The sequence below is a fragment of the Schistocerca piceifrons genome, chromosome 7 (genome assembly GCF_021461385.2).
Source record: "Schistocerca piceifrons isolate TAMUIC-IGC-003096 chromosome 7, iqSchPice1.1, whole genome shotgun sequence".
Taxonomy (NCBI): Eukaryota; Metazoa; Arthropoda; class Insecta; order Orthoptera; family Acrididae; genus Schistocerca; species Schistocerca piceifrons.
The window spans coordinates 454,093,026-454,107,036 of record NC_060144.1 but is presented as its reverse complement, the minus strand read 5'-3'; the positions used below and the strand labels follow the sequence as shown (position 1 = coordinate 454,107,036).

The following is a 14,011-nucleotide window of genomic DNA, read 5'->3' as shown; positions in this document are numbered from 1 at the left end:
GTTTGCTTTGGTTATTGCTGATAGCTTTATTAATTTGATCATCAGTTAAATAATCGTGAGAGGCAGTTATTAAACTCGTCCCACGATATAAACGTAAATCTGTCACTGCACCGGCAGCCTGGGGAACGAAAACATATGTTTTTTGGAATGCCAGAGCACTTCGCTCAAAGCGCTAAACTGTCAAATTGATCTTCAGTTAATTTCACGCCGAATAACAGGGTATATGTACTTTAAAACGATAAAGATACCACTCTCGTTGATAAAAAATCAGAATTTAACGAATATAGCTTCATGTGCTCCAATTTAAAACGATAAAACACGATGCTTAAATGTTCTGTTGCAGTAAAGGCAATCCTCGCCTATCTTGTGTTTACACTTTGCAGACGTCTCACATCGCTACTATCGACAATCGAGTTGCACACTTGTAAAATATATCGACATATGAAGGATCGAATGTTATGGCTGCTGTGTGAGATACTGGTATAGTAGCAAAATATGGAAGTGAAGATGGGTGATAAGGTAGTTTGTTGTTTCTTATTTTTTGTGACTTTATTTGAAATGACTCCAAATTACAAAACGTCAGCCCAAGGGAGCAGCCATGGTGAGAAATTATGTATACTGACACATCCATTTATTTATATTTATATGTTGTCATGTTGAAGAAGTGTTTAGTCAAAAAACATGTTAGACCAGAATTTAGTTATGATACATTAAAAGTTAAAATTTGTTCAGTCTGTAATACAGGTGCATCCATTTTCAGCATTCGTCCAAGGAAATAACGACATGCGCTATCTGACAGATGGGATACCCGTAACAATGCACAAGGTATGAAACTACGTCTTGGTGTTAGATTTGTGTTCATTTTCGTACACCGACGAAAGTGTATGTGAAACAGTGTGTTTTGCTACTTCTTGTAGTAACGGTTGATTGCTATAAGTGATAGACCTACCGTGTAACTCGTATGCGCGAACAGGTTGTCATGTATGCATATGAAGTTTGGTGAAGTGGTTTGCGGTACCAGATTGTCGCACTTCGCAGGAGGGAGCCCAGAAACGCCGTCGGGCAATTCAGCAGTACGGACAGTTTACCATACAAGTTGCTTTAAGTAAGAATGTCGTGTGTATAGGCCTACTTGAATACAAAACAATATAAAACCATGTTGTGTGTTCCACTACTTCCAAAATGTCTGTCTCAGTGAATGGAACGTCACTTTTTGTGTTGAATCAGTACGAACTATGATGAACACAATAACAAAGATTATTTTTATGTGGCATTGTTTCTCTATATGTTGATGCTAGTTTCTAAAACATAGAATCAGCAGTATAAATGCAAATTATAGGTATGTCCTTTTATTAGGAATTACATTAATTGCATTTGGAATGTAAGGCCGCGGGTTTTAAATCTTGGATATTATTGTTGTGAACACTGAGGAATGTTTGAGCCCTCTGCATGCTGAGATTCACAGCCGAAGGAAGATGACACTGTAATTTATTTTAATCATCTCACATTCACACTTGTTACAGTATGTAGGTTATGTGGGCGGTTTATTCGTGTACTGAGGCTTTGTGAATAGTTTTCTCACTGTTCAATAGGGGCATCTGTCACTTACAGTTGATTAGAATGGATATCACCTTATATGAGAAGTGGTAAAAAAAGTCCAAGTGTTGCCAATCTATGAGCAGTAACTAAGCACCATCGTGACTGCGGCTGACCTTTATCTAGACTTTGGCCCAGAGAAAGTGCATATCTAAATATTGCACATCTTGGAGAAAGCTGATTTTTGGTAATTTTTCATACATCTTTTGCATTAGTTCTTGGACTGTTCTGTCTGTATTTATGTGGCTGAGTCATTTCTGGCCTCCAACCTTTAGTATAGTGTGTTGCCTAGATAAAGATATAAAAGTATGTATGACTAAAGATATATCGTTGCTTGTTGTGGAGTCTATTTCTCTCTCCACCCCCACCCCATTGAAAGGATGAAAAAGTACAATGGCATGTCTTTCTTAATAATTTATCATGGACTGTTTGCCTCTATAGCTTTAGTCTATTCACCATTTCTGTAGGGCTCTACTGTGGCTAAGTGTGCATGTAATGCACCTTTCCTAAAGCTGTGTGGGGCTTTATTGCAGCTAGGTTTATAACTATATACAAGTTAGTGCTTTATATTTTGAGTGTTATAAGGGAAGTGAATTCCAGAACTTTAAACAATTTAGATAAAAGAATTTGTGACTAATTTTTATGCTCTTTTGTCTTAACTACAAATTCTTGTGAATTGTGAAATCCTTATCTCATAACAACTTTGTACTAATCATTTGATTAAGGTACAAAAATGTTGTAACGTAATTCATTTATACAAAATTATAGATATTGTTGGTAGACGCAGGTGACTCCTAGTATTTTGCAGTTTGATCCACAGCTATTAGGATGGGGTGTGTATCCTTGGTGGTGACACAAAGCTCCCTAGAGGCCTTTTTGAACTCTTAGCATAGTGTTCATGTAAGGTTCTCACTTGTAGAGTTGAATAGCACATGTTCTTTGACTGGTGCATGAACCAACAAGTTATGAGTTGTGATTGGTCAATCTGAGAAAAGGTGGACTGTTTCTTCTTTGCTTCATGAACTATGTTTTTAGTGATGTCTCTTGACCTGTCATGATTCCAGTTTCATGATTGGTCAAAATCCTTATTTTCAAGCAGAATGTTGGCCAGTTCACGATCTTCTGAATAACTAGCATGGTCAATTCTCCATTAGTTGGAAATTTGAAGGAGAAGGCAATTACAGCGTGGTGATTTTCTGAAAATTCTCAGTGAATTATATTTTCACTGGAAAATCAGGGAATTTTAGGAATTTTGTAAAATCTCAATGAATTCTGTGTTTTTAATCTAATATTGGCGTTTAATTTTATTGAGCTTTATAAATCACAAATTTTAAACTACTTACTATTTCAAGGTGTGTTAATTATTTGAATATTAGCCTACATAAATTGTTGATATTTAAAAACTGTGGTTAAACTGCAGTCAAAAGAAAAGAAAAGTTGTTATTTTGAGATGCTCTAGCCACACCCCCCTACTTACCATTAATTTCTCAGGAGCTTCTCGTGACATCATCATCTTCGCCGCACCTGGAGTTCTCGGGTTTTTTTAGTAACCACCCTACAATTGGAAAGTGATTAAGTCACATACATGCTTTGTGCATGTTTCATTGACATAAAGAGATGAAGGCTTGGCTACACACTGCGAAATGTATGTGGAGTACTTTCATTTCATAAGCAATACTTTAATGTGTTTTCAGTGTTGGTGAATAAGTTTAAACTTGCATCCCAAATATTGTGGAGATGGAAAGAGCTATTGATATGCAGTTTTCACAGTATGAATTGCTAGTCAAGGACTCATATTGTTAGCCAATACAGAGACTGTAATAACACTTAGAAAGTGTATTTTTTGTGCAAGCATACACTTTTTTAAATGAACAATGCCTGTTGACATTAACAAACTAAAGGGAGGATAAATTACAGTGTAAGTGGTGTTTGTTGCAGGATTCTAGTGCAAGTTGTTTACGAGATATTGTATTTTGAAAAGTTTTCACACTGACACTTGTAAAACACCTGTGGTGACACACACTAAAGGACAACCCAACTGCATGAACTAGTTCGTGGATTCTGACCAGTAATGAAACAACTGATCGTCACAGGTTGTATTCAGGATGAGCACTGGCAGTTGGATTGCACGCTTCCAATTAGTTGGTATGTCCTTAGAGACGTCGACTCTCAGCTTTCCCCACAGAAAAACTCTACAGATGTCAAATATGTGGAACAGGATCACCAAGGCACAGGATTGTCAGCAGACCAATAGAGTATTATTCGGTAGTTTTACGTGGCCTTACAGGTAAATGTGGCTCCATCAATAAACAAGATACATGATACATCTGGAATATTCTGTCTTAATGTTCATGTATAGAAGGTAACATGATTCTCATAATTGTTTCCATGTAGCTCTTGATGAAGAGATGCAATTGAGATGGAATCTACATTGATGGCAAATGCGTAGGACACTTACCTGTCTCATGCCACTTCCTCATGTGATTGCATGAGAGCTAATGTGCAGATCAATTATAGCAGCAGCAAGAACATTAATTTCCCTTTCTTCTGCCATCACTTGTTTTCTTCTGTTACATTGGCTAGGTGTTACACTACCACTTTCACGTAACTGGTTGAATAGGTTGATAAATAATTGCTGAGGTGGTTGATATCTGTTGGGATATCTTGCTGCATACACCGTACAAGAATGAATTGAAGTGTTCCTACTCTCTCCATGCACCATGAGCATCTCGGCTTTTTCTACATTGGCAAATCCCATTGTCCACTTATGACCTGATAGTTGGACTGTCACACAGTAACTGATGAGGAAGTCACAGTACACTCAAGGAACACACAAGCACACTGTAAGCAAATATAACAACCTCACACCTAGCCACTATGCAGGTTGCATGCCATAAACAAGTTTCAGCATGAAAATTTTGCAAAATAATATGTCTTGTAAATGACTCGCACTAGATTCTAGCAACAAACACCACAGACATTCTAATTTACCTACTTTTAGTTTGTTGATGTTAACAGGCATTGTTCCATTATTTCCACAAGAAATATGCTTTCTAAGTATTATTGCTATCTGTTTATTGGATAACAATATGAGCCCCTGACTACCAATCCATTCTATGAAAACCACATATGACTAGCACTTTCCATTTCTGCAGTGTTTGCTGTGCAAGTTTTAAGTGGTTCTCCCCATATAGAAATGTCACTGATCAGTAACTTAATTTGTTGTCCTCTGTAAGACTGGACTGCATATAGGTTGTAAGGAAGATGGGGCTGAAGTCTAGATTGTGGCCAGCACCAGTCACAGCAGTATTTCTCTACTGCTCGTAGATTGTTGGTGCATCTGTTTTGCCTAGCTATTGTGATAGTGGTTTTGTGTAACCAGTGAAAGGTGAGAAAATTGGCAATGTATTTCTGCCACCAAAATTGAAACTGTTCTCTTCATTGTTTTAATATTTACACTCAAAACTTGAGCTTGTTTGAATGATGGTTGTGTTGACAGACTGATCTGCAGCATAGCCTGAGGTCATTTGGAAGATAATGATTTAGTTCAGAGTTAGTGAAGGAAAGAAGTATGACAATACTCCTTCATATCTTTCTATATAACAAATTATCTTCTCGCTGCTTCCTCTGGCTGTGTAGAACTAGGAGCTGACAAACCTTTCATTTTCATAATATCTCACTGTGAGCACTGATTATTGCTGCACGAAACACGTTACATATGGCACTGGCCCTATTGTGGACTTCTATTGGAAGACATGGTTAATTGCTCACTAAATTGGTCATATCATGGGAGGTGATGTCAGTATTTGGTGGAAGATATATTTTTAGAGAATTAATTTGAATGAAATTGATACATGGATGTTCAACAGCTTTCAGGGTAGTGTTGGACTGAACTTTTTCACTGAAAATTTCTTTATGTATTAGTACGTTGGCACCTTTTCTCTGAAAACATCTTTATGTATGATCACGCTGGCTCCTTTTAATTCTCTGTTGGCATTACATAGTTTTTACAATGTGGAAGATATATTCATATTCTGAAAATTGTCTCTCATGTACTGCAATGAGAATCACAGGATAATTTGTAAGCAGTTGTTAGATCTTGCCTGAGAGACCATTACATCCTTCAGAGTTTCAGTGCGGCAGGCATTTTCTGAGATCAGGTTGATCCATCTCACAAGGGGAAGGCCTCAGACACGGCCAACCGATTCGGCTCAAATTTGGCAGGTCGCTTGTGTACAACCTAAAACAAAGGAATCTAAGGTATTTTGGGTCAACACACCCGCGTTTTTGAGAAAATCACCCTTAAAGGTTATGACAAGCAATCGACACAAAATTGGCGAGATCGATAGATAATTGCAAATAGAGCATTTTTCATCATCAGGTATGGGGTCCGAAAAAGCATACTTTTCCAGAAATCGAGGTAAGAAATTTTTGCAACTGCCGCTTCTGTACCCACATGGTACACGCTGTTCACCGACAGCACCGATAGCGAAACGGCCAAGGTAACTGGCTGGGAATCGAAGAACTCGGGTTAGAATCTCAAAGAAACCTAGTGGATGTTCTTCTTTCCGTTTGTATTTTTCCATATCTCAATTGGTAGGGATAGGAGGGTTAATAAGGTAAGTATCAATAAGGAATGATAATAATAAGGTTGGCAAATAAATTTCTCCAACCTCTTGGGATAGTAAACAACTAAAATGTTACTCCAGGTCACTTTACAATGGCTCTTCCAATCACTGTTACGTGTCCTCACTTTTCTTCAAACAACTAGATGGATGGTACTTGTCATATAAACATTAGATACAAATATACTCGTGGCATTAATCTTTCAACAGCTACACTGTTCCTTCCAAAGAGTCGGCGGAAAACAAACTTGGTTTACATTTAAAAATATGTCTTTTTTTCAGGAATTAATTTTGATGCACACCACACATGCGATATCATTGCCTGAAAAATCGGTGCTGAAAGTTGGTTATGAATTATGCTGTGAATAGTTATTGCATCCGTGTGGTAGTGCCATCCCCGCTGGGTTTCCAGAAGCACACTGCAACTCTGAAGCCTGGAAATAAAGTTTTTAACCTGGGGATAGAAATAAACATCACAGAGCTGGCACACAGGTGTGCAGTTTGGCAGTATTACTTTTACTGTGCATGTCGGCTGACCCTCGTCATATGTTATTTACGGAAGAACATTGTATTCATTCAAAAACATATTTCAGTCGGCTCATTAGCGAGGAAAAATCACTACATCTATCCGAGAGGTTCACGGCAGCCTAATGACGGAAAACAACTCTTTCACATTGGCTTCTATAAGGCTCGTGTTGGACACTTTCACTCTTGCAGGTTCACAACTATGATATGACGAAGAGGCAACAGGGACAACATAACTCTCCCACGTGTATTCTGTCCCGTGCCTCGCTGTAAACAAGCATCACACAGTTGGGTATCTGTAATCCCTCGTGAGGAATTCGTAGCACTCTTACTCGGAGTTGTTTTCATATGACACGGCTTAAAAGTTTAATACTTTACTAACTCACGACGTTTGGGAAATTAGTTTGCTTACCTTATTATTATCATTCCTTATTGATTTACTTACCTTATTAACCCCCCTATCCCTATCAACTGAGATATGGAAAAATACAAACGAAAAGAATAACATCTGCTAGGTTACTACGAGATTCCAACCGGTGTTTTCTGATTCCCAGCCAGTTACCTTGGCCGTTGTGCTACGGGCGCTGTCGGCGAAAAGCGTGTACCATGTGGGTACAGAAAAGGCAGTTGTAAAAGTTTCTTACCTCGGTTTCTGGAAAAGTTTGCGTTTGCGGACCCCATACCTGATGATGAAAAATGGTCTATTTACAATTATCTATCGATCCCTCCAATTTAGAGTCGTTGCTCGTCATAACCTTTAGGGGTGATTTTCTCAAAATTGTGGGGGTGTTGACCCAAAATGTCTTAGATTCCTTCGTTTTAGGTTGTACTCAAGCGACCTGCCAAATTTGAGCCGAATCGGTTGGCCATGTCTGAGGCCTTCCCCTTGTCAGTGCTGGGGTGAATTTATATATCCATCTTTCTTTTTCTGCTTAAGTGGAGAGCCTGCAGTGGTTAACTGAGGGTCTGTAAGATTTTCCAGTGGTGTTTGACAGTCTTACTATGGAGATATTATGGTTTTTATTTTGTTTGGAGGCTTAGTGGATTTTTTAATAATTGCTGTCATAGCTTTTTTTGTTGTTTTTCATTGAGGGAGGCTACAGCCGTTTGCATGGATGGAAATTTGCATGTACACTTGCAGAGTGGGTTGCTGGTGCTGGATTTGGTGTAATAAGTCTTTGTAGAAGAATTGGTACAAGATACAGTTTTGTTAATGATCGAATGAAACAATTTTGGGAATATAGGTGGCTTTACGGCTTTATACCTCTGCTTGGGGGATTCATGTTATTTTCAGTTCTTGTATATTTTGCCCTTCCACATAGGTCAGACAGTCTGTATTCCACACAAGAGGGTGTGATGCTTTTCAACAGTTTGTACAGGCAGCTAACATTGTACATTTTACATTTTATACCAGTTTCATGGGTGGCCTGGCCCCATCTGTCACAGGTTACTTGGCGATAAGCTAGTTAGTGATTTATGGCTGCAGTGCTGTGAAAGAGGGGGGATTAATAGAACAGCTGCTGCAGAAATTGCTTGGCAGCCAGAAGACCACCACACACATTTTGATAGGACTTGAGTACTGGCAGCCACAAGCAGGTACCATGAAAGGCTACACAGGGAGCCCATAGAGATTGTTAAATACCCCAGCAATTTCGATAGGAAGGAGGAGGGTGTGAAATTTAATTAATTAATTTAAGCAAGCAGTAAAGGAAACAAAAGAAAAATTAGGAGTAGGTATTAAAATTCATGGAGAAGAAATAAAAACTTTGAGGTTCGCCGATGACATTGTAATTCTGTCGGAGACAGCAAAGCACTTGGAAGAGCAGTTGAATGGAATGGACAGTGTCTTGAAAGGAGGATATAAGATGAACATCAACAAAAGCAAAACAAGGATAATGGAATGTAGTCTAATTAAGTCGGGTGATGCTGAGGGAATTAGATTAGGAAATGAGGCACTTAAAGTAGTAAAGGAGTTTTGCTATTTGGGGAGCAAAATAACTGATGATGGTCGAAGTAGAGAGGATATAAAATGTAGGCTGGCAATGGCAAGGAAAGCGTTTCTGAAGAAGAGAAATTTGTTAACATCCAGTATTGATTTAAGTGTCAGGAAGTCATTTCTGAAAGTATTCGTATGGAGTGTAGCCATGTATGGAAGTGAAACATGGACGATAAATAGTTTGGACAAGAAGAGAATAGAAGCTTTCGAAATGTGGTGCTACAGAAGAATGCTGAAGATTAGATGGGTAGATCACATAACTAATGAGGAAGTATTGAATAGGATTGGGGAGAAGAGAAGTTTGTGGCACAACTTGACCAGAAGAAGGGATCGGTTGGTAGGACATGTTCTGAGGCATCAAGGGATCACCGATTTAGTATTGGAGGGCAGCGTGGAGGGTAAAAATCGTAGAGGGAGACCCAAGAGATGAATACACTAAGCAGATTCAGAAAGATGTAGGTTGCAGTAGGTACTGGGAGATGAAAAAGCTTGCACAGGATAGAGTAGCATGGAGAGCTGCATCAAACCAGTCTCAGGACTGAAGACCACAACAACAACATGGATCGCGGTGCTGAAGATGAATATCAGTTCTCCACCATGGGGTGGTAGCAACAGCAGACTATGGCAACTGACAACGCCCAGCTGCACTCAGATATTCAAAGCATATGACATCATGCCACTGTACGGGAACACACGTAAATGGATTTTTGCTGCAGTCACTAGCGAGCCAGGGTGTGAATCTACATTGAAAGAAGTTAGACCGCCTTTGAAAATGTCCTCAGCAGATGGGGATGAAATGTTGATATTTTGTTAATGCTTAATTTTAAAATTTACAGAAGTGTTAGGTTCACACTCTGAGGAGAAGAAGCCCTTTAATGTATTCGAGGTGCACTTGTGAATTTAATGATCACATAATAATGGCATTGTTGTACATTACCATTTACTCAGTATGCCATTCCTTCCTCTGCGATGTTGTTAGCTTCTTCATATCAGCAGTCATTAAATCTTAGTATGCACTAAGTAGCATTTTTCCCTCTTCTACTCTGATTTGTTTTAGAGTTCCTGTTTTCTCCCTGAGAGCTTTCTGATTATAGAAAGGTGATACCTTTTCAAAAGTTTCTTCTTTTCTCATAATAATTAGAAGTACATTCCCACTACAGAGCACCTCATGTTACTTCTGTAGGTCAACTGAAGTTTGTGATACCACTCTTTGGCTTTCACGTGTGACGTAACTGTGTTGTGTTGCGTGACATTATTGTGGTGCATTGTTTTTGAGATGGATTGTGTTTACAGAGGGCTTGTTAGAGTAAGCGGTGGTTCACTCTACTATGGGATGTTAGTGTTTCTAAATTCTTTGTGAGTGATGTTCGTTGTTTTTGTTGGCTTGTCAGTGAGATATTTTAATGTTGTTAGTTATTGGCTTTTTTTTTGTGAATTGTTAGTTCATCGTGTTGTCTATGGTTTGAAGTTTAATTTTTTTGTTTGAAACTGGGTATGGATCTTATGACAAAATTTATTAGTTGTTTGTTACTGGCTGCTATGGACGAAAATGTTTCGCAGCTACAATGAAATTTTTCCAGTTATGTGGCCTTGTGGCTGAATGTGTGAGGTGCCAGCAGTGTGGGCAATCTATGAAATTGGCCTAGATTATTGCTTCTAGGGACAAGTATGTGTGGTGGTGGTGTTGGTGTGAGTGTTTGGAGGTCAATTAGGAGCGATTCCCAGTTTGAGGATTGTAGGCTCCCCATGCAGGATATTGTTTTGTAATATATCATTGGTGCAGCTGCCCGTTTTTATTTTTTTCCTTATGATGTGGGTGTTATGGTAGGTCTGTCTATTTTAGATTAGTTCTATTTTTGTTGTGATTTTTATTCGGGGTCTATAAAGTATAGGATGTCTTCAGGAAGGATGGGGATAGTTGTGGAAATGGACTAGTCTGCATTTGGGAAGGCTAAATATGGGAGGGGCAGTAGTGATTTGGGTGTGGGAGTGGGAGCGGGGGGGGGGGGGGGGGGGGTGTAGTTTCAGGGGCTGGGCATTCTGATGTGGTTTTTAGGATGGTGGGTAGGCATATAAAATGGGTTTTGGTTGGGTTAATTTTAGAGTACGTTGCTCAGTGTTCCAGTACTGTTTCGAATTCATTCTGCTCATACAGGGATTTAGCTACTAGGGGTTATCAACATTTTACAGTGAACCATAGTGTAGAGATTAAAGGATATTCAAAAAGGGCTTGTGCTGTTACTACAGAAGGGAATAGGAGGGGGAAGGGGGGGGGGGGGAAGAGGAGGCTGTGTAATCCCTTAGAGGTAGAGGAAAGAGGTGTTCTTCTACCCTACAGTTTGAATCTTGTTGGGAAAGTGTACAGACCAAAAGTTGTTTGTTAAATTTATGGGGGCAGTGTTTACTATGGTCTAGGGTATTTGTTTGGGAGAATGTCTTTCTTGTGGGGGTGAGGGTGGGGGGGGAGGAGAGATAATTAGGTTTGTGATGTGGGTTTTGTTGAAACTGGGTTTTATTTCTTTTTTTTTCGAAAGTTATGAAAGAAGTTAATTGTTATTATTTACATTTTATGTGGATATTGTTGAGAGATGAGTATTGTGTGGTATGTAGGGGGGTAAGGTTAGGGAGGAATAGGTCTCAGTAATGTTTATTTTATTATTTTTTTTAAATGTGTGTGTGTGTGTGTGTGTGTGTGTGTGTGTGTGTGTGTGTGTGTGAGATATGTGCCAGATTGACTTTGCATTTTTTGTCTTTATTGTAAGAAGTTGAGTGTATTAGTTAACGTACATAAATTTCTTTGCGATGTGGGTATCGAAATTTTTGTCAGAGTAGTTTTTTTGTGGTTTGGGTTGGCAGTTGAAGTTCATATTTAGTAGTTTATCGTGGTGGATGTTGTGGAATGTGTTTTAATTATTTTGGTCTGGTTAGATTTTGATAATTGTTAGTTCTGCTAGTTGCGATTTGTTGGTATTGTGAGCTTTGTTCGAGATGTATAGATCAATTGAAATTTCTGGAACTGGGTTGTGGAATTATTTATGGGTTTGTGTCATTGTGGAACTTCATTTGAGCCATAGAAGTCAAAGTGAAATTTCCTATACCCAATTTGTTCCAGCCTTTCTTCATTATTATTGTTATTATTATTATGATTTTATTGATTGCTGATGTTTTCATTTTGTTGATTTTTGCATTAGTGTTTGAGTTGGTATCATATATGTAATTTGTCCCCACCCAAAACTCCCAGATTCCTACATTTGTCCCATTAGTTTCATGTGTGTTCATGGGAGTAATGTGTGATATCATGTCACCATATTGTATAAGCTTTAAGTAGAGTCATCCAACATCTTCATGATATCATAAGTCAAAGCTGACATCTTGATATCGTGAGTCAAAGGTGACATGTAGGACCGCAGTCTTCAGTATTCCCATTCTTCCCTGTGTAATGTGTCATTATTAAAGTTGTATATGGAGAACTGGAATTCCTATCTCACTTACTTTTATGTGTTTGTGTTGCTCTCCAGTGGTACACCCAAACATTTGAACATTTGGGAATGTTTTTATTGGAATTTGAGGACGCCATTTTCGTCCTATGAGAAGTTAGGGATCTAGATGTCAAGTCACCCAGGGATGCGGTAAGAGTCTAGAATAGGGCCACATGTTTTATGTAGGAGTATTGTCAGCACTTGCCGTGAGGTATGAAGGGAATGAAAGAAGGTGTGCCAGCTTTTTGTGTTAACGCACCCAATGAGAGAGCAACAGGCAGATGACTTGTTCTGAAGTAATCCATTCAGAAGAAAGGGTGCAAATTTGCTGTGAATGAGGATTGCAAATTTAATTGTTCTGTGTTTGAGACACAGCTGTCGAAACTGCCTAGTATCTGTAAACAGAGCACAGTGTTGCACCCCATGATATAGTAGAAAAGGTAGTGAAATATTTCTCTGCTCTGTTTTGCTACACGATCATGCTGCACAAACACACTGTGTAAGTGGATCAGTGTTGTAATTAAATCATGGGAGGAGGCACATGGATCAATGTTTTTAGATAAATCGTGAGTGAAGATATGTGGGTCAATTTTTTTTAATTAAATCGTTGGAGGAGGTTGGTGGATCAGTGTTTTTTAATTAAGTCATGGGAGGAGGTGGATCAATGTCTATTAATACACTAAAGTGTCAGAGGAACTTGTGTAGGTTGCATATTCAAATACAGAGGTATGTCAACAGGCAGAATATGGTGCTGCAGCCGGCGATCCCTATAGAAGACAAGTATCTGGTGCAATTGTTACATCAGTTACCAAGGCAAGTTATCAAGAGTTAAGTGAGTTTGAATGTGCTGTTATAGTCGGCAGACAAGCGATAGTACACAGCATATCCAAGGTAGCAATGAAGTGGAGGTTTTCCAGTACGACCATTTCATGTGTGTGCTGTGAATATCAGTAATCTGGTAAAACATCAAACCTCTGACATTGCTGCAGCCGGAAAAAAGATCCTGCGAGAACAGGACCAGAGACGACTGAAGAGAACTGTTCAATGTGACAGAAGTGCAACCCCTCTGCAAATTGCTGCAGATTTCAATGCTGGGGCATCAACAAGTGTCAGCCTGCAAACCATTCAATGAAACATCATTGATATGGGCTTTAGGGGCCAGTCAGAGGCCCACTCGTGTACCCTTGATGACTGCACGACGCAAGGCTTTACGTCTTGTCTAGGCTGATCAACCCGACATTGGCCTGTTGGTGGCTGGAAACATGTTGCTTGGTCGGACGAGTCTCGTTTCAGCTTGTATCAAATGGTTGGACATGTACGGGTATGGAGACACCCTCATAAATCCATTTACGCTGCATGTCAGCAGGGGACTTTTCAACCTGGTGGAGGCTCTGTAATGGTGTGGGGCGTCAGTAGGTGGAGTGATATGGGACCCTGATATGTCTAGAAATGACTCTGACATGTGACATGTACATAAGTATCCTGTCTGATGACCTGCATCCATTCATGTCCATTGTGCATTCCTACGGCATTGGCCACTTCCAGCAGAACAGTGCGATACCCCACACATCCAGAATTGCTGCAGGGTGGCTCCAGGAACGCTCTTCTGAGTTTAAATACTTCTGCTGGCCACCAAACTCCCCAGACATGACCATTATTGTGCATATCTGGGAAACCCTGCAACATGCTGTTCAGAAGAGATCTCCACTCCATTGTACTCTTACAGATTTATGGACAGTCCTTCAGGATTCATGGTGTCATTTCCCTCCAGCACTACTTCAGACATTAGT

The 14,011-nt window shown here is 39.4% G+C and overlaps 1 protein-coding gene across 3 annotated transcripts in view; it reads left to right on the top strand.

Moving 5' to 3' along the window:
• The first annotated feature begins 463 nt into the window (after positions 1-463).
• Positions 464-14,011, top strand: part of LOC124804646 (transmembrane protein 131) — a 382,072-nt gene continuing 368,524 nt past the window's right edge. For all 3 annotated transcript variants that reach the window (XM_047264868.1, XM_047264869.1, XM_047264867.1), the window contains exons 1-2: positions 464-601; positions 761-825. In XM_047264868.1, the coding sequence (XP_047120824.1) occupies positions 496-601; positions 761-825 (171 nt within the window). In that variant the 5' untranslated portion in view covers positions 464-495. The remainder of the gene's footprint in view (positions 602-760; positions 826-14,011) is intronic.